The sequence below is a fragment of the Acipenser ruthenus genome, chromosome 58 (assembly GCF_902713425.1).
Source record: "Acipenser ruthenus chromosome 58, fAciRut3.2 maternal haplotype, whole genome shotgun sequence".
Lineage (NCBI taxonomy): Eukaryota > Metazoa > Chordata > Actinopteri > Acipenseriformes > Acipenseridae > Acipenser > Acipenser ruthenus.
The window spans coordinates 4,176,612-4,197,500 of NC_081246.1; the positions used below are offsets into that span (position 1 = coordinate 4,176,612).

General features: G+C 41.9%; 1 protein-coding gene across 1 annotated transcript; it reads right to left on the minus strand.

The window, feature by feature from the left end:
- Window positions 1–16,690, minus strand: LOC117407754 (myosin heavy chain, fast skeletal muscle-like). Its single transcript, XM_059017917.1, has 41 exons — window positions 16,561–16,690; window positions 15,036–15,085; window positions 14,227–14,448; window positions 13,979–14,122; window positions 13,734–13,890; window positions 13,466–13,493; window positions 13,269–13,380; window positions 13,085–13,177; window positions 12,913–12,976; window positions 12,721–12,819; window positions 12,525–12,628; window positions 12,303–12,441; window positions 11,920–12,038; window positions 11,680–11,829; window positions 11,416–11,586; window positions 11,014–11,323; window positions 9,970–10,040; window positions 9,515–9,602; window positions 8,985–9,102; window positions 8,751–8,874; window positions 8,381–8,517; window positions 7,725–7,980; window positions 7,060–7,302; window positions 6,793–6,969; window positions 6,559–6,704; window positions 6,013–6,103; window positions 5,523–5,912; window positions 5,283–5,409; window positions 5,074–5,192; window positions 4,388–4,584; window positions 4,121–4,304; window positions 3,833–3,998; window positions 3,226–3,350; window positions 2,815–3,123; window positions 2,519–2,722; window positions 2,298–2,423; window positions 1,579–1,749; window positions 1,390–1,494; window positions 820–915; window positions 575–709; window positions 1–120 (listed from the first exon to the last, which is right to left on the minus strand). Exons 3-41 carry the CDS (start codon window positions 14,428–14,430, stop codon window positions 100–102), a joined length of 5,820 nt encoding a protein of 1,939 aa, XP_058873900.1. The 5' UTR covers window positions 14,431–14,448; window positions 15,036–15,085; window positions 16,561–16,690; the 3' UTR covers window positions 1–99.
- Between the last annotated feature and the right edge of the window lie 4,199 nt (window positions 16,691–20,889).

A 20,889-nucleotide genomic window follows, 5' to 3' on the forward strand; every position in this document is an offset into this window, starting at 1 on the left:
GAGGATGCAAATGAAGTCTATTTATTTTTCAATAATCCTACAGTGACTATTCAGCAGATTTCATATTATATGAATCTCTGGTTCAAGTCGTCGAGTCCTCTATTCTTCGGCTTCCTTTCCCTTTAGAAACAAAGAAATGAATTCACGATTAGTCACTGTGCACACTGTGAGACAAACACAGCTTTACTCTTTAACTGTTTAAAAAAAAAAAAATCATGCTTGAAAATAAAACAGACCACCCTGCTTTATCTCACCAACATTTAAAACAAAACACTACATTTAATTAATACACATACTGAAGCATTAATAAGATATACCTCTAGTATAGAATATGAGAGATATGTTACTATATTGTCCAACATTTGTAATTAGAAATATATAACGCTGCTTCTGAAATCCTGTCCAAAATCTCTATCACTGCACTGAAGTTCCTTAAAATCAGTAAAATGCTTTCACAAAGATCAGAGCGCTGCTCAGGAGGAACACCAATGCTCTCCTGGCAAATGCTTAACTGAGACCAGTTCAAATGCCTTGCAGTAAAGGGAACTGTGCTGGATTTCATCTTTTAAGTCACCTTGGCTCCCAGCTCGCGGCTCTTGGTCCTCAGCTTGTTGACCTGGGACTCAGCGATATCAGCGCGCTCCTCAGACTCCTCAAGCTCGTGCTGCACCTTCCTGAACTTAGCCAGGTGGGTGTTGGCTTGTTCCTCCTGAAAGGGAAGCGCGAGACACAGGGTTACACAAATGGGTTCAAATACAAGAGTGAAAGAAAAGCGGTGCTTCAGAAAACATGGTGTTTCAGATCTCAAGGGTCACGTACAGCTTCCTCAGCCTGCCTCTTGTAAGCCTTCACTTTCAGCTGCAGCTTATCAACCAGATCCTGGAGTCTGGCCACATTCTTCTTGTCTTCTTCACCCTGCGATGAAATCAATCACAATAATAACTCACGTGACCAATTACTAAACTTAACGCTGCAATAGAGCACATTCAGAGTGATCAGACTCAATACATTCATAAATTATACAGGCAGCAATATATTCATATTCTGCTGGACAGAAAAATAAATTCCATACTTTTTCTTTTTATTGTGATTTTCAAGAACCTAACAAGGAAAAGGGGGTTATGAAAATATAACATTATAAAAACATAAGGACAGTTTGGGAGTGAGAAGAGTCCATTCGACCCAACAAGGCTCGTCCCTTCCTTATGATCCCAGAGTTTTAGCTCTTACTTCTTCACCTGAAGAGATTTCATTCTTTACACTTGTCCTCATCACCCATTCCATTAAGTCCTGGGATCAGCCTAGTTGCCCTTCTCTGTACCTTCAATAACCCCCAATATGTTTTCAATGTCTAAGCCCAATGCTGCAATGCTGAAGGCTTCACTGTACCTGGTAGCTGAGCTCCTTGACTCTTCTCTCGTATTTGCGGACTCCTTTAACCGCATCGATGCCACGTCTCTGCTCAGCTTCAAGCTCGTTCTCCAGCTCGCGCACCTGGAAAGTCAAAGCATTCCAAGTTATTCCAAATAGTCACCCAAGTTTGGACCTGCAAAGTACTTCTCCAGATGTTCAGCTCACCCTGGTCTCCAGTTTCTGGAGCTGTTTCTTTCCACCCTTCATGGCCAGCTGCTCAGCCTCATCCAGACGGTGGGTCAGGTCCTTCACTGTCTGTTCCAGGTTCTTCTTCATCCTCTCCAGGTGAGAGCTGGTGTCCTGCTCCTTCTTGAGCTCCTCTGCCATCATGGCAGCCTGGTAGTTGAAGGGAAGACATTTAGAGCTGGAGCAGAAGTAGAAATGGGGAAATTGTAACTGTGAGCCTCACGGCATGTCTCAGCCAAACAGGTTCTGAGTAGAGCGGTAATTATCCCACAGGTAGATGGCATCTAAAAGCTAAGAGGACTTTAGAATCGTGAAGCTCATAAATGCCAAGCAGCCTAAATTATCAAGTACGGAAACTAAAAAGATTTAAAAATCTTTTCATTCATATAATAGCATTAATGTCCTGTGCAGCTGTCATTAACTGTAGAAAATGTTCTTGTCATTGTTTAAGTGGCCTCGTATTTAAGTTGGGACACCTAACTGTCTCTTGCGGTTGGCCGTTAATGCTGAACTGATTGAACATCAATTGCTCAGTGGTGGAGAGCCTCATCCCTGCACACCACATTGGTTTGAATGTAGGTTTTGAACTGGAGCAAGCGAAACCTCCACAGCTTGCAAGGTGAATGTTAAGTAACAGGTGTTTAAACACACAGCCCCCAATCCAATAGCATCTATCATTACCCATAAAAAAGACTCACGTCAGTAATGGCTTTCTTGGCTTTTTCTTCTGCGTTTCTTGCTTCCTGGATGGTGTCATCTACTTCGCTCTGCAGCTGGCTAACATCAGACTCGAGCTTCTTCTTGGTGTTGATGAGACTGGTGTTCTGTAACAAGGTAAAGACTGTCAGCTCCCAAAAGCTCATAAACATCATTTAAAACAAGAATAAAAAACAACACCACCGCAGGAATTCCTTCGGACCTGGGTGTGCAGCAGCTGCACACGCTCGCTGGCGTCAATGAGCTCCTGTTCAGCCACTTTGCGGCCTCTCTCTATCTGTTCCAGGGCAGCCCTCATCTCTTCAATTTCAGCCTGCATCAGGGTGTTCCTGCGTTCCACCATGGCGAGCTGTTCCTTCGTGTCTTCCTGTCCTCGGACAGCATCGTCAAGGTGCAGTTGAGCATCCTGGATAGAAAATAAAAACCAGTAAGACAATTAGGAAGATCTGTTCACAAGTGAAATGTGTGACACTAGCCCTCAAAAGAAAGTCTCCCTACCTTGAGTTGTCCTTGGACGTTCCTCAGTTGTTTCTGAGATTCAGCTGCTTGGCGGTTGGCGTGACTCAGCTGAATTTCCATTTCATTCAGGTCTCCCTCCATCTTCTTCTTCACTCTCAGGGCATCGTTGCGGCTCCTAACTTCAGAGTCGAGAGTGCTCTGCATGGAGTCCACCACTCTCTGACTGTTTCTCTTCAGCTGTTCCAGCTCCTCGTCTTTCTCGGCGATCTTTCGGTCAACCTCCGATTTCACCTGGTTCAGCTCCAGCTGGACACGGAGAATCTTGGACTCCTCGTGCTCCAGTGTAGCCTGTTTTATTAAAGATTCAAAGAGAAAGATAGAGAGGAAACTTAACATAGTATAGAGATAATGGACATGGAGATGAGAAGGTGTGTGTTTCTAAAGAATTACCTCTGCCTCTTCCAAGGCGGTTTGGATTTCTGACTTTTCAGTTTCAGTCTGCTTCTTTGACTTCTCCAGCTCATGAATAGCCTTCCCACCCTCACCAATCTGTTCAGTCAGATCAGAGATCTCCTCTACAAGACGAAGAAGAAGATGAGAAACATGGTTAGAATTGGAATGCAACAATAACCGGGCGCTTTTCATTCACAGCATCCCACTGCAGGCTTAGAGACAACAGATTCAAATGTTGCTCCTCCATGATTCAGAATGCACAGTCAGAATTGCATTAGTGCACTGAAGAAGACACTAGCCAAAACGTTTGTCTGCTTCACTTGGTTTCTTCCACTTTTACCTTGTCGTTGGCTCTCACTGCAGTGTATCACACAGAGATTGTATTATAATTAGTGCTATACATTTTTAATACTGGCATATACAATTTTACATTTGTTTACATTACATTTGCCACATTTCTGCCCAATTCTGTCTGTGATCCTTGGTGTCAGAAACATTTACAGTGACTGGACAAAATGGTTGACTTTACAAAACCAATGTGAGCACGAGATGAGTGAATGAACCCGTATCTGAGTGTGAACAGGGTGTTGAAGTCGGGACTCACGCTGTAAGTTCTTGTTCTCCCGCTTAAGGGTTTCCAGGTGGTCCAAAGATTCTTCATAGGAGTTCTTCAATTTGAAGAGCTCAGTGCCGAGAGAGCGAGCCTCTTTCTGTGCAGCTTCCAGCTCTGCCTGGCCTTCTTCAAACTTCTGCTTCCACTCAGCAAGAACCTGAAACAATACAGCTCATAAATATACACCAAGATGTCTCTTTGTTACTAACTTTGAGCCAGACAGCAATATTTCTACCAGATGCCCTGTATTAGGTTTTTGAACAGCCATCTTTTGCGTACCTTGTCGAAGTTTCTCTGCTTCTTGTCGAGAGCAGCGGCTTGTGCATTTGCTCTTTCTACGTCAACCATGAGATCTTCCACTTCACCCTGGAGCCTCTGTTTGGTTTTCTCCAGAGAGGCACACTTTGAGTTCACAGCCTCAATGTGTTCTTCAGCATCTTGAAGGCGCTGTACCAGCTTTTTCCTGGGAATGAGTGTTTGTGTTTAGAAAAGGGAGCAGAGAATGAATGCACTGAAATGTATGTGAAGTAAAGCGTGGTTATTTACTTTGCTTCTTCAAGCTCCTCCGTGCGCTGGATAGCATCAGTTTCGTATTTGGTTCTCCACTGAGCCACCTCACTGTTAGCCTTGGACATTGCACGCTGCAGCTCAGCCTTGGCTTCCTGCTCCTCCTCAAATTGCTCACGAAGCAGGTCACAGTCATGGCGGGCAGATTGCACACTATGAGCCAGGGCACTCTTGGCCTTTAAAGAATGACAGGAATATTATAATAAAAAACATGCAATGCCAAAGACTACAACACCATATACGAAGAGATTACAATGTACAAATATTGACTGGAGTTGAGTCTTATACTGGAAACCCGTTGCCCAGAGGCTGAGGAAGTGAGACAGTGGGCTTTATTGCTCTCTGGAGGTCGTTTGTTCCATTATAAGGTGAAGTCTAAAGTCACTAGCTGTTTTATTACACTTGTATTTATTAAAAATGATTCATCCTAAGAAGTCTGTGACCGTGTAGCTGGTCCGCTGTTCTGTTTATTGTGGGGGTGTCCTCAGGGGGCTCTATTGACTGCTATTGATTACAGATCATTTGGGGAACAGCACAGACTATTGGTCACGTGACCCTGCATTAGCCAGTTGGCATGGTATCAATCTACGGGTTCAATAAAATGACATTTTAAAAGCATGCCTAAGGTCTGAAAGCACTGTGTAATAGAATAATGGCAGTATTACTTTTGATTCTTCCTCCAGCTGCCTCTTGAGCTCCTCAATTTGCTGAGTGAAAGCCTGTTTGCCCCTCGTCAGCTGAGAAACTAAAGCTTCCTTCTCTTCCAGCTGGCGAGAGAATTCACCTGAAACAGAAGCATTGAGAGTTTTCAAGGACGCTCTTTCTTCTACTGTGCTGTCAATTCAATTGCATCAGGCAGCAGGTACCGGCTTACCGTTCTCTGTCAGAAGACGTGCTTTTTGCCCACTGATGTCATTGATCTGACGCACGTTCTCGTCGTTCTTGGTCTTAATCTCACTGTGCTGGTCCTCCAGAGAACGGCACATCTTTTCCAGGTTAGCCTTTAGTTAAAAGATGAAAAGGATTAGTGTACATGAACACAATCCTATAGGCTTGTCCTGAGAGCACACACACACACACATACATGCATACATACATCCGCTGTTCACTGTACCTTGGTTTTGGCTACAGATTCCATGTTGCTGGAGAGGTCATCGAGTTCCATTTTCAATTCACTCTTTTCCTTCTCGAGCTTCTGTTTCACACGCTGGAGGTTGTCGATTTGTTCTCCCAGTTCCGCCACGCTGTCGGCTTGCTTTTTGCGAAGAGCAGCTGCAGTGGCTTCATGCTGCAGAGTGGACTCCTCCAGGTCACGTCTGAGCTTCTGAAACTCAGCTTCACGTTTCTTGTTCATTTCAATCTGAGCTGAAGTTGCACCGCCAGCTTCCTCAAGCCTTTCACTGATCTCTTCAAGTTCCCTGGAAAGATCAGCTCTTTGCTTTTCAATCTTTGCCCGAGCAGCTCGTTCTGCTTCGATTTCTTCTTCAAGCTCTTCGATGCGCGCCTAGAAAATGGAACAAAATGGAAACATTTCTCAGCTGGAGTCAAACATCTGTGATCAGTTATTTTCTGTGAATTCAAAGAGTTTGATTTCCCCACAATACCTGGAGCTCCTTAATCTTCTTTTGAAGTTGAGCACCCACAGCTTGTTCATCCTCAATTTTGCTTAGCAGCTGGCTTGTTTCAAAGTCCTTCCTGGAAAGTTCAAAGAATTGATATGGAATGAATTGAGCCACAGTAGTAAAAGTACAGTCTAGCGGTTGTAGGCGCTGTATTCAGGTTGCAGTCGCCTACTGAGGAGTTCAAATCCCACCTCTGGCAAGAATACTTTTTTTCTAACATGAACACATACAGTAGCTAATGCTGAACCACCCTTTAAGACCCGACTTGATCAACGTTTTGGAGATCAACCTGCTGCTAGGAACCATACAATCTTTGGTGGACTGAATAGTTTTCTCTTTTTCCTAAATTGTCTTATGTTCTTATATAACATGACCTGCATTATTAATATCTGGATTTATGAATCAATCGGGGGCCAAATTAGTCCCAGTATTGTCTCCAGCGTAGATCCTTATGTTCATTTAGTTATTTTGTTTGCTTGTTAAATCTACACATTTAAATCTACATTTCTTTCTATATAGTAGTCTTACTTCTTTATCTTCTCATCTGATTGCTGCTTGTCATTTTCCAGATCCATTATGGATTCCTGGGCTAGCTTCAGATCTCCCTCAAGCTTTCTCTTGGCTCTCTCAAGGTCCATACGGAGTTTCTTTTCTTGCTCCAGTGAACCTTCAAGCTACACAAAAGGAAAAGCCAATGATATGATATGATTGTATTTGATGAAGTTAAACCCCTTGAGAGTCTGCTTGGTCTGCTTCACTCACATCGTCCACTTGTTGTTCCAGCTTAGTCTTTGCTTTGGTCAGAGTGTTGACTTTGTCCTCCTCTGCTTGCAGGTCATCAAGGGTCTGTTGGTGTGCCTCTTGGAGGGCTTTCTTTTCCTTGGTTAATTTTGCAAGACTTTCATCCTGAGTAGCCATTTCTTCAGTAAGGTTTTTAACCTATATAAAAGGGTTAGAAACAAAACCAATGGATTTGTTTGTGTTCAGTTTTTTAATAAATAATTGCATGTCGCTTGTTAAAATCCTCACCTTATTTTCTGTGGCGTGCTTCTCCTTCTCCACTTTGGCCAGTGTGAGCTCGAGGTCGTCGATGTCCTTCTTGAGCTCAGAGCACTCGTCTTCCAGTTTCCTCTTCTTGGCAGTCAGCTCAGAGTTCATTTCCTCCTCATCTTCCAGTCTCTCCGTTGTCTCTTTAAGTTTTGCCTCGAGCTGGATTTTGCTTTTGATAAGCGCCTCGCATCTTTCTTCAGCATCAGAGAGACTTTCACTTTCCTGCAAACGCATTGTAAAAGTATAATTTTAATAAATGTACAGGGATTGAAATGTTTATCCAATAAAGTCGACACTTTCTGCATGAGGGGGGAAATGACCAGAATATTTGAAAGCTCACTTATTATTAATGAGTCCCTAGGAATGTCTTTGAGATGCTGTAGTTCAATAACAATATGCTTTCAGGGTTTTGCATTAGATTTGTGTTGGTGGTGTTTCTGAAATGATCACGTAACCCCAGTGGAAATGGGTCCTTGCTCTGGTTTATTCATTTTATATGCTGGTTTGGTCCAGAAGGAGGCGGTACAGAAATATGGCAAAAAGAATCATGAATCATGAATCTCTCACATCTAGGCAGTGTCCACCACATGAGATAAAGCAATTGAAAGGACGATAAGCCATAGTAATAAAGAATGGATACGTACCGACTGGACTTGAAGCAGCAGGTCATTCTTTTCCTGCATCACAGAAACCATTTTCTCCTCCAGTGACTTGCATTTTGCTTCTGACTTGGCCAGATTTTCTTTGCACTTTTCGAATTCTTCCTTCATGTTGGCCATTTCCTTTTCAGATTCGGCGCTCTTCAGGAGTGGCTTGATCTTGAAGTAGAGCTTCATCCACGGCCAGTGTTTCACATTCATGAATGAACGAATGTTGTACTGGATGGTGAAAAGAGCTTCCCTATAATACATGAACAAAAGAACACAAATTATATATGAGCCTTTTTGTAAAACTCTTTTGTTTAACTCACAAAAGCAGAACACTGTTATATCTGATTCTTGAAACGTTTCCATAACTATAATATATATTTCTAAAAAGAAATCACAATGTGCTGGGGAATCAAATCTCAAAGTCTTTTTGCATTTTATCCATAGCAACATAAAACAAAGTTTATGAAATGTTTATGAAATATGAATATTGAGTAAAAGTATATAGCAGAAACATGACATTAAAACCACATGAAGTGAATTGTATAACATATATAGCAGTATAACTTGTGTGTTAGATTTATAAAAATGACATCTTTTAGCTATTGCAGTATATTAAAGTCGCTTCAGATGGTTTGGTATTTCTTTATCACCTTCTTTCCATCATCTTTACGAATTCCTTTCTCATCAGGAAGCCACGAGCCAGAGCCTGCGTGATGGTCACGAGTTTGGCTAGCTTTTCATCTCGCATCTCCTCAAGTACACCCAGCAGACCAGCTTTAAAGAACACCTGAATTCAAGAGATTCATGGTAAAATAGGCTTTTGTCTTCGCATGGCGCACCATTAGACTAGGGGAACAGAGTTCACTTAATCATGTAACAATAAACAAAGAGTCTCTATCTTGAAAATGATTGACTTTCATAAGTATAATGTGGTTTACATTAGCATTTAAATTCATTTTTACTGTTCAATAACATTTTCAAGGTGATGCTAATTTTAAAGACATATTTATGTATACTAACCTTGGTGTGCCCAAATTTATACTCCTCGTGATTTATATCAATGGATCCCAAAAGCTTCTCTGATGCTTTCTTGTTGTCCATGAACTGACCATCAGGGATGACACTTGCATTTAATACTTTGTATCTATGTCAGAAATAGTGAATACATGTCATTATACACTTTGAATAGCTGCACAGAGAAATGTAAAAGAATGAAAAAGTATTCATGAGAGGGAAACTCAGTTGTGTTGATACCTTTGCTTGAAGTCACCATACAGGATTCTGCTTGGGAATCCCTTTCTGCAAATTCTGATACCTTCCAGCACACCGTTACATCTCAGCTGGTGGATAACCAAATGATTTTCCATAAGGGCTGTAAAGAAGGGTACATGTTATATAGAACAGTAATCATGTTTTTATAATTTAAATACAAATAAAAAGCCACATCATTTATGTACACGTAATTGATGTTGCTTGCGATACTCATGCATATATAGAAGTGTTAGATGATAAAGCAATTTTCTGTTCTCGATTATCGGCTGTCAATTAACACGATAATCATGATTATCAGCTGAATAAATAAAATACTTGTCTTGTGTCTTGTTATTGTTCCATATACCGCATGACGAACTTTCAAAGGTTTAGAACTACCTTTTGAATTGCTGGCTAGCGAACAAACCTTCAAACCTTTGAACACAGCCTGAAATACCTGTGATTGCAGTTAGACATGTGTCAGGAATGAGCATCAAAATGAAGAGTCTCACGCGCTATAACATCATAAGTACCTGGAGTCTTTGACTCGTTGGGAATCAAGCAGCGCACAAAGTGAGGGTGAGTGCTCCTCAAGTTGGACATCAGTTTGTTCAGATTCTCCTGTAGCATGATGAACATTGGAAGATTGATTTCACATTTTTCAATTCATAAATGACACGTAGTACAGATTCAGGGCGATACTCAGATTCTCCCAGTATTCATCGTCAGTTAATAAATAAATCAAAGCACATCTATTTATTAATGTGTTGACTTCATAGCAGGACAAGCTGCCCTTCTCTCACCTCTACAACTGAGTACCAATCAATGCCAGTGAACTTTCACATGGAGTGTTTTCAAAGATCCAGGACGCTGACATATTTACTGCCGTATCACCGTACCATCGCCATAAACTGACCAAATATGTTGCTAAACTAGCAAATGCATTTGATGCAAGCGGAGTACAAAAAGGTGAAGCAGGAACACATACCCTGAAGAGTCCAGACACAGTCTGGAAGGAGCCACCCTTCTTCTTGCCACCCTTCTTCGCGCCTCCAGCATCTTTAAATGCAAAAGAGCAAAACCTCAGACAGGTGAAGTACAATCAGTATGAAGCAGGTTGAACCCCTCCCTTAGCCCTCAATAGCAATGTGTGTATAAAATGAAAACCATTGGAAACGTCCAGAATCTGACACAGATAATCTGCAACACCTTGAAGTATTATGTCCTGTTCATTTTTATACCGTTGCGGAACAGTACCGAAACATCTGTCCAGACTGGAGTTATTATCGGTGTCGTACCGATGCAGTTATATTGGTACGACACTGATAACAATTCCAGAGTCCGTCCCTACCTGTCCCTCACGGATGCAGAGATACTTTGTCATGCATTTGTCTCCTCTCGACTCAACTACTGCAACTCTCTATATGGTGGTCTCCCGGCACGCACCATAAACCGACTGCAGCTGGTTCAGAATGCCACTGCCAGGATCCTTACCAGATGTAAAAAACGTGATCACATCACCCCCCGTTTTGCCCAGCTGTGCGCTGGCTACCTGTGAAGTTCAGGATTATTTTCAAAACTCTCCTGCTCACCTACAAGGCCCTTCATCACACAGGTCCCAAGTACCTCCTCATCCTGTGCTGACCCGCTATGTCCCTGCCTGCAAGCTGAGGTCCTCTGACTCTGGCCTGCTTGTTATCCCCAAGCAAAAGTGCAGCACACTCTGAGAACGCTTGTTTAGAGTCATGGCTCTGACTCTTTGGAACTCTCTCCCAGCTTTGGTGCGTGACGCTCCCACCATCGCTCACTTCAAATCAGCTCTCAAGACCCTCCTGTTCTCTCTTGCTTTCCATGCTCTTTAAGCCTGATATCTGCTATTAGCTGTTGCTGCTATTTCATGTATGATTCATTTCTCTCTATTTAAAGTATTATGGATTTTCTTGTTGTTACTGTATCTTGTAAAGCGCTTTGTGATGGTGGTCCACTATGAAAGGCGCTATATAATATAAAGATTCATTGATTGATTGATTACCTGCAGCTGTTGCTGCGCTACTGGCATAAAGGAAGGCCAGGAGCTTCACGGATGATTTCACGTACAGCCCCAATACAGTTTCATTCAGTGGGTCCTTGTTCTTGTCCAGCCAGCCGCCGACGTTGTAGTCCACAGTGCCAGCATAGTGCACCAGGGAGAAGTGGGCCTCAACTTTGCCTTTGCCCGGTTTCGGTTTCTGGAAGGCGTTGTTCTTGCCAAGGTGCTGGTCGTACAGCTTGTTCTTGAAGGAAGTGTCTGAGGCCTTGGGGAACATGCACTCCTCTTCAAGGATGGAGAAGATGCCCATTGGCTAGTGGAAACAAAGATGTGAATTTTAGAAAGAGAAAAACAACAGAGACAGTGACGAGAGCGTTGAATTTATTAACAGCGTCACTGACGTACCTTTTCAATAAGCTCAATGCAAGCAGCCAAGTCCATACCGAAGTCAATGAAATCCCAAACAATCCCTTCTTTCTTGTACTCTTCTTGTTCCAGTACAAACATGGTATGATTGAAGAACTGTTGCAGTTTTTCATTGGTGAAGTTGATGCACAGCTGCTCCAAGCTGTTGAACTAAATATATACAAAAAAATATATATGAAATCCCAACAATAAATAACGCTGTGTGTAGTACGGAAATGACGATACAGAAATCCTCCAACTTACATCAAAGATCTCGAATCCTGCAATATCCAGGACTCCAATGTAGAATTGTCTTGGCTGCTTTGTAGCCAACATCTCGTTGATACGGATAACCATCCACAAGAACAGTTTCTCATAGACAGATTTGGACAGAGCGCCAACAGCGTTATTGACCTAATGAGATAATAGAGGTTGTGTTAAATGAAACTATTATTCAGTTGAATTGTGTGCAATGTTCGTGGAGGTCTAGAGCAAACACATTACCTGGGGGACAGTCTGCCCCTTGGTCACATACTCATTCCCCACTTTCACTCTCGGGTAGCACAAGGCTTTCAGCAAGTCGGCGGAGTTCAGTCCCAACAGATAACTGACTTTGTCAGCCACTGAAACCAAACACAACATCTTGTTTACGACTCCTGGTAATCTTGGATGTGTAAACTGGTTGTAATCGATAGAATAGCTTAGTAGGAGATTTGCATGTCTTGAGAAACAATGCATGTTCATCTAATGTCTGATTCTCAACAGTAATGCAAAAGCAATGGCGCTATCTCTGCATGATTTCTGCAGGCTCTCACAATAGCGTCTCGCAAGGCTGCCTTTCATGTCTTGTTAGCTGCTTATACGAGAGGTGCTTGTAAATCAGTTACCTTCAGTGCCGTCTGGTTCAGCCTGCTCCTCACGCTGCTTCTGCTTGAACTTCATGTTACCGTAGTGCATCACTGCACCAGTGATTTTGTAGATGCCCAATTTCTCTTCATTGGTGAACCCAAGAATGTCAATGGCAGACTGGATATCAAAAACAACATGAGGCGCATCAACACCAAAAAGGGTAACAAAATCATTAAACGAAGCTAATCAATGGAACTTACGTCTGTGGCCATTAACTCCTCTTTGTCGTCAATGCTGGCGACGGTGATCTGCCCTTGACTGATCATAGGGAAATCATAGGGGTTGGTGGTAATGAGAAGCATGTCTGGAAGGAAGAATAGCAACAAACGTATAGTAGAATATTTCAGCACAGAGACATCAATCAACCTGTTAACAGAGTGATTTAGTTTCACCTACCAATAAGCTCTGGCTTGTGGTTGGTCATGATCTGATAGAAGATATGGTAGCTCCTTTCTTCTTTCAGCTGAAACGTGACTCTGGATTTTTCCAGCAAGTCTGTGATGAATAAATATTACAGTCAGAATTGTAAATGTCTTTAAACAAGACACAGATGGAAAAGAGATACTACAGCAGAAAAAAGAAACTTACAGGTCTCAATGTCAGCGGAGGCCAGTTTTCCTGTGGCTCCGAAGTGAATTCTGATAAATTTACCCTGAATGAAAATAAAATGAAATCACGTCAGTATGCTAATACACTGTTAATGGTTTAAGAAAGTCCAAACATGCTCCAATATAATGGAAACAAAAGCATTGTCACTTACAAAGCGAGACGAGTTGTCATTTCTCACAGTTTTGGCATTACCAAAAGCTTCCAGCAGAGGGTTAGCTGAAATAATCTGATCCTCCAGGGTTCCCTGTATAAGACACAAGCCTAGGGTTAGATAATGGAACTGGAACCAGTTGAATGCTCCATACTATTTCATGTCAATGACAATAGTTTCCAACCTGGATTTTTCCAGGAGCCGCCTCTTTCTTCTTGTCACCAGACACTGCGATTGTCGCAAAGTACTGGATGACACGTTTGGTGTTCACAGTCTTTCCTGCACCAGATTCTCCACTGAGTAAAAGAGAAAAACACGTTGAGCTGGTATTTCTGGAGAGGTTCATTTTGTAATAATCTTTGTAATTGTATCCATACTTACGTGATCAGGACGGACTGGTTTTCACGATCTGTAAACAGAATTAAGAATTTCATTAAAGATTGTTTCTTAGTTATTATTTAGTTTAACTGATACTAATGAGCAACAGATCCAATGTGGGGTCACACTAAATCAGATTTTCATTTCTTTCACAATATTGGCATTTAATGCTCTTCATAACTCATTGCGTTTGTGAAATATGAGATCCATTACCGCACCAAAAAGCATGAGATATAAAAAAAAATAATAGGCTTGATTTTGAAATACCTACCAGTAAGCATGAACTGATAGGCATTGTCAGAGACAGAGAAGATGTGTGGGGGAGCCTCCATACGCTTCTTGCCTCTGTATGCATTAACACAAGACTGGTCGTACACTGGAAGCCACTTGTATGGATTCACAGTAGCGCAAAACAGCCCGGAGTAAGTCTGAAATTGTGAACATATGAAATGCAGTTGAGTCATAATAAAAAGAACCTTTTCAATGTGTTCATTTACTCGGTGCAAACACACTCACGTAGATCATCCATGCTGCAAAACGCTCTTTGAGGTTATACAGCACAGTGGCTTCATTGAGGTGGGTCATCATGGCCATGTCCTCAATCTTATCGTACTTAGGGGGGTTCATGGGCAAGACATCGTCCTCTTTAACAGTGACGGTCTGAAAAGGAAAGTTAGTTAGCAGCGGCAAAGCAGCGTGGAAGTGGTTCTTGTGAACAGCGAAACAGCGTTCAACAGCAACGCAACTTCTAAGCTGTGACTTACTTCCCCAGCTTCAGTTTTGACGGTGGCTTTGCCCCCTTCTTTGCTCTGGATGACGCCCTTGACGTAGAGCTCTGTGGCGTGTGGCACGAAACAGGCGGTTTTAGCGTCGAAAGGTCTGCTTTGCGACTCAATTCTTTCCTTCTCGGGCTTCCGGAGGTATATGGCCGCCGCCCCGTATATTTGCATCTCTGCGTCCGTACTCATGATGGCAGATTACTGCAGCTGGAACAAGTGATGTAGACAGTGAACGAAACATGTAGATTATCAATATACAGGACAGAGGCTCACAGCGGAAAAGATGCAGAATACACAGTTTGTAACCCAAGCAGGTCCATTATCAGGTGCAAAGCGCAGTGTGTTTTATTAAATCATAGCGTGAAGTGGACAGGAGCTACAAGCACAGCACACAGTGTGGTGCAGTTACACTGTGCACCTTTCCTGACATACATCTATCACTTACAACTGATCAACTCAGTGCGTTTATGCTTCAAGCAGACCTCGTAAAGGCTAGAAACTGATTTTGTGCTGCTTGTAGATTTTAACATGGATCAGTTTTACAGGGATTTGCAGCACAGTTGAGAAAGCGGAAAGTGTTTTAGAAAGTTGTTTTTCTTTTAGCGACATGGGAAGTGTGTGCTTACTCACTAAGGGGAAGAGCTTCTACATTAATCTCCACACTACCAGTTATAACATACTGAAATAAAAGATTCCCAGTCTATTCCGTAGCTTCTAAAATACCTTCAGTTGAAGACTTGGTCCTGCCATTAAATACAAATAGAAAGATAAAAACAATCACAAATAATTCTTACCTTCCTCAGCAAGAAACCCTGGAATTTGGAAGGTTTTTGAATTGGCGACACTGCAAACAAAATGAAGAAGATACGTGTGATTTCTGTGCAGGGCATGCTGGACTCATATGCTGCGCAATGGAAGCATTTAATAGCTGATACTGACTCCTGATTACTGAGCATATGTTTCTGAATGGGTTGGAAATGGCTTATAATTTAGAGTGTGCATTTATTTTATCACATTTCTCTCCCCAATTTAAAATGTCCAATTATGTTCCCTCATCACAGCAATTCCTCACAAACTTACAAAAGCTCAGAAGGATTGAAAGTCAGTAGACATCCTCTGATCCCCAAGCCAATCACCTCTCATTACACCTAGAAGCTACCAGACTCTGGGGTGAATAGAAACAGGCACTGTCGGGTTTGCCCCCTAACTCGCTGGAGTGCCAGAACCAATGTGACACTCCTTGTGAAACCCCAATGAAGATCTGAAGACACAGGCAGAAACCAGCACTCTCCCCCTGCGCGCCACGCCATAGTGCCTTCACCAGGGGAGACCCTCAGGGACCCCTGCGCTGCCCTGACTGTATGACTCCCCCTGCACACCACACAGCCACGCCTTTACCAGGAGAGTCCCTCGGGGACCCCTGCGCTCCCCTGACTGTGTGACTCCCCCTGCACACCACACAGCCATGCCTTTACCAGGGGAGACCCTCGGGGGCCCCTGCGCTGCCCTGACTGTGTGACTCCCCCCCACACACCCACAACCATGCCTTTACCAGGAGAGACCCTCAAGGATGACTCACCCTGCACACCACACAGCCATGCCATTACCAGGAGAGACCCTCAGGGACCCCTGCACTCCCCTGACTGTGTGACTCCCCCTGCACACCACGTGGCTGTGCCTTTACCAGGGGAGACCCTCGGGGGCCCCTGCGCTGCCCTGACTGTGTGACTCCCCCTGCACACCACACCACAGTGCCTTCACCAGGGGAGACAATCGGAAGTGATATTAAATTGGTTGTGTCTGTTAGAAATCTTTTAAACTCTTAGTATGAGTAATATTTACAAACGCTGTCTGATTGCCTTGAAAGTGGACTGCAATGCAGCCGCCTCCATTACTGCTTAAAACGACATCAGTGTACAAGTACAACAGACAAGCTGATTAATCTGACTCACTCTTTACTGTGCTGCGGATATGTTTCATCATTGCTATTGACACCAGCACAGCTAGCTCGGATGAAACACACACAGAATGAAGCAACATTTCTATCGCTCTCGTTACAGAACATCACTAAAAACGCACAATGCTTACAGTAGAAAGGCACGGAGTTAGAATGCGGAAGCCTCAGCACCAAAAAAGCTGCCTGAACGGCAATACATCACGCGGAGGACGTCTCTTATTTTTCATAAGAGAGAAGTCATCTCATGCAAGAGGCTTCCGGCCGCACAAACGCCCCAAACAATCTGTGCACTGAACCAAAGTGAAACAGCACAGCCTCAACACTGCTCAACAGATACAGACAGTTACCCTCCAGACACTTACCAGAGTATGGATGTTCTAGCACCGGTGCTGGAGGCTCGCTCGGGCTCTGCTTTTATCAGGAGCTTTTCTGCCACTCCAGCAAAACTGCCAGCTGTATTTGGTCATGTAGCTTTGCTCCTATATTGCATTATAGATATCAGTTCCACTTTGTCAGGAGGCTAGCATATGGCATTCCATAATCTATTAGTGACATGTGCTGACGTTGTATAACTAGTCATGGAGACACAGGATTGATTTTAAAATTCTGCTGATGACCCATAAAGCCCTAAATGGATTGACTCCATGCTATGTAAAAGATATAGTACACAGCTATATTCCTTCACAGAATGTGCGGTCAATGGACTGTGGTCTTTTATATTCCAAAAACATTCAATGGGTGACAGGGCATTCTGCAGTTATGCACCAAGATCGTGGACTTTGGGTATTTTTAAATCACATCTTAAAATGTACTTTTATACACTAGCATTTCCAAATGTTTATATGTCTGAATTGTAATAGCTCGTGTCTGTTTTACTAACTGTACAGTGCTTTGTGATGTTTGTACATGGAAGGTGTTATAAAATGAAGTAGTGTTATTATTATATTATTACTAGTCACAGTACCTACTGTCAGCAAACTCAATGTATAGACTTTGAATGTGATTTGATAGACTGGTCAGATTGGATCAAACTGCAACTAAAGTCTGCAGGACTGTGGCTGCCATACAACTCCTGCAGACCTTCACTGTAACCGGGGAGTCTGAATTGTGTTTCCCATTATGATTTTGCACACTGATTGGTTTCTTTCTTTTTACACATTTATATCTTGATTTTAATAGAACGTATCCTTTATAAAAGTTTCCCAAGGTAGATGAGCAGTTTCCCCCATCCTTTTTCCCACATACATCAATGTTTTCTGTTAATGGAAAATGTGGATAAAGAAATAAATATTTTCTTCGACATAAACGATTATTTTGTTAATTGACAATCTATTGGTATCTTTATAATTATGGACATTTACTACCTCGCTTGGTAAATGTTTACTGGTAAAATTTAAGATTGACCAGATCAGGTTATATATATATATATATATATATATATATATTACTTATTTCTTAGCAGACACCCTTATCCAGGGCGACTTACAATCGTAAGCAAATACATTTCAAGTGTTACAATACAAGTAATACAATAAGAGCAAGAAATACAATAACTTTTGTTCAAGCAAAGTACAAGTGTGACAAACCACAATTCAATAATACAGCAGATAATAGTGATAGTGACATCAGGATATGATTAAATAGTGATAGTTACATCAGGATGTGATTAAATACAACGTACTACAGGTTAAACACTTGGCAGATTACAGTATTCTGAAGTACAGGATTAAATGCAGTAAAAAGGGGGCAGATACAAGCAAAATAAAGCACATTTACATGAAGGGTGATAGTGTCCCAGGATACAAACAGAGGAGTTCCACAGGTGCTGTTTGAAGAGGTGAGTCTTATATATATATGGAAAATGATTGACCCAAGGGAAGACTATTGTTACCGCTATAATGCTATACTATACTATAATGCCTGAAGCGGCAGTACATATGTAATATATTGTGAGTCCAGGCTGGATAGCAGATATGACTTTATATACCGTAAAGCCCTAAATATTTGTGAGTCTTTTATTATGTGTTAACATTTTTGGCACACATATCTTAGTGCTGTACATATAATGAAGTAATACACTACTACCAGTGCAGCAGGATGCCAACATTTCTGAAGCAAAATTGGTTTCATGGGTGTGACTCGCCAAATATTCTGGTCGTAAATATTTATGGCTTTACAGTATTATGTTTAAATATAGCTGATACAGCATAAGTAAATAACTAAATAGTCAATAAATAACAGAAAATGTTTTTGAAGTTCATACAGCAAGTTATTTTCTTTCTTTGTGTGTTTCGTAATTCATTTTCTGTCGTTTAGCAGTTTTTTTTATTTGATCTTTTTTCTCAATTCTTTTTTTATAATTATTTATTTCTTAGCAGACGCCCTTATCCAGGGCGACTTACAATGGTTACAAGATATCACATTATTTTGACATACAATTCCCCATTTATACAGTTGAGTTTTTACTGGAGCAATCTAGGTAAAGTACCTTGCTCAAGGGTACAGCAGCAGTGTCCCCCACCTGGTCAAGAGTCCAGAGCCCTGACCACTACTCCACACTGCTGCCCTCTTGGTGTTTTGGAGTGGAGGTGGACACTGTGTTTTATTTTGGTTGTTTTTTTCCTGTCAGGGCAGACGCTGTTTGAGCAGAAAAGACGTGAAGAATAAAAAAAAATTCAACAACGTCTCGGATTTCAGTAATATGTTCACGGTGTCAGAGAGGGGTGGATAATGCGCACAAATGTCTTTCTTTAGCGTTTCCAAACCGCCAAAAATACATTATCTGAAGTGACAAAGTCGGGGTGAGGGAGTTTTTTTTCTGTTTTGCTATCTTCCCGTTCAGTTAATTGTTCTTCATCCAATTCGGCATGTCTGATTACAGCTTTGGGATTTTTGCGGGTGATTGGTCACTCGGTTTCATACTTACAGCATCTGTAACGGTAAGCACGATGGATACCGATACTTTAAATTCTGTGAGGCAGCGCAGCGGTTTAGAGTACATGACAAGGCTCCAACTGTCCTTATCCATCCAATATGGACAGCTGGAACCTTGCTCCACCAATCACGTTGCTTGTTTTACATTCCATTGCCAGCCCTGGATTATAAATATATACACATGTGCTCTTCCGGGTCCTAATGTCCTTCTTGTCTATGGTATATAGCAGAGGTGGCCAAACTGGGCGATGCACGCTTTGAGAGAAGAGAGAAAAAGTAAAAATAAATCAAATAAACAGAGCCGATATCTTATTTGTGTTTTCAGTATTCATTTGTGTTAATTATTCTTTCTTCTCTCCCGTTGTCTCTGTTCTGTTTCTTTGATCCTGCATGTTCACCTGGTGAGTTTAATCCCTGTAAAAATTCAAAAGTACACACAGCTTTTATACAAAAAAAAACAAAACATTGGAGATCTTCAAGGGAAGAGCTTGTCATAAAGGTGTCTTTTTATGTGGTGTTTTTGGTGAAACCTGGTCAGTTATTGTATTTTGCTTCATAATAGCTGAATATATTTTATTTGAAGTGCGTATAGATACAGTATAAACAGAAATATTTGGAGAGCACCGTGGTATTGCATTTAAAGTTTAACACAGTGTAGATCTACCGTACAATAACAACTACACAGAAACGGTGCAGCCTCTGCAATATTCCGTCCTTTGTTGTTTATTGTGCTGCCATCAAGAGATCACACTGCACAGAGGAAGTGCAGGATTCTGTTATAATGTTCGAGGTTTTTGTTTTTCTAAACAATGCTAGTATTTAAAATGTCTTGCTCATATATGCATTTTGAACATGATTCGGGGTCTGCTGTTCAGAATGCAGAGCACTAATCCCTGCATCGTGGGCCCCTGTGTGGAATCTGACGGGTCAATTTACACAGTGTGGGTTTTGGCTCCCATATAAAGCTGCATATCATTTCAAACTATGTAAAGAAATGCTGAACACACCAATCCCGATGAAAGCTATCCGCTGTTAAAAAATACTGCGGCTTCATGTTTCATTTTCCTCTACTGCTTGACGTCTGCTGAAGTGGTTCTTGTTCCAATTAATTAATACTGAGATGTTAATCTAAGTGTGTGTTAGGGAGCCTGCTGCAGTTATATCCAAGTTTGTTGTTCGTTGTTTGTTTTTGTTGAAAAAACGAACCCGTTTGTTTTTCGTTGTTCAGTTTTTGAATAAAGGAAATCAGCGGGGGGTTCGACTCTCAAATAATGGAAAAACAAACGTGTTACAAATTAAATGATAAATTCCATTGGGACGGGTAAGGTATTGTGACTGAAGGACCGGGAGAGAGACCGAGACGGAGCCGGGAGGGAGAGCCAGCGGCAGCGGCGCATAGTGCTCTTCAGCGGGCGGGCGAGCGAGCGGAGACCCGAAGGCTCCTATCAGAGCTGCACCTGGACTCGAGTTTTTAACACTAAACACTTGGAAAGACTGCAACTTAACTGCGGTGATTCTCGTTTCCGCTCCCACATTATAATCTCTTAACATGCTTCGGAAACTCCCGGCGCAGCGTCGCCAGATCTCACTGGAGTGCGAACATATCCGAACATAAAACACAGCAGCCTCGGTTTTGGGGCTGGTGACATCCGTCATTATTATTATTATTATTATTATTATTATTATTATTATTATTATTATTATTATTAAATAACTCATGTGTAACAGGGTTAGGCTTTCTTTACACTTTATTTTGT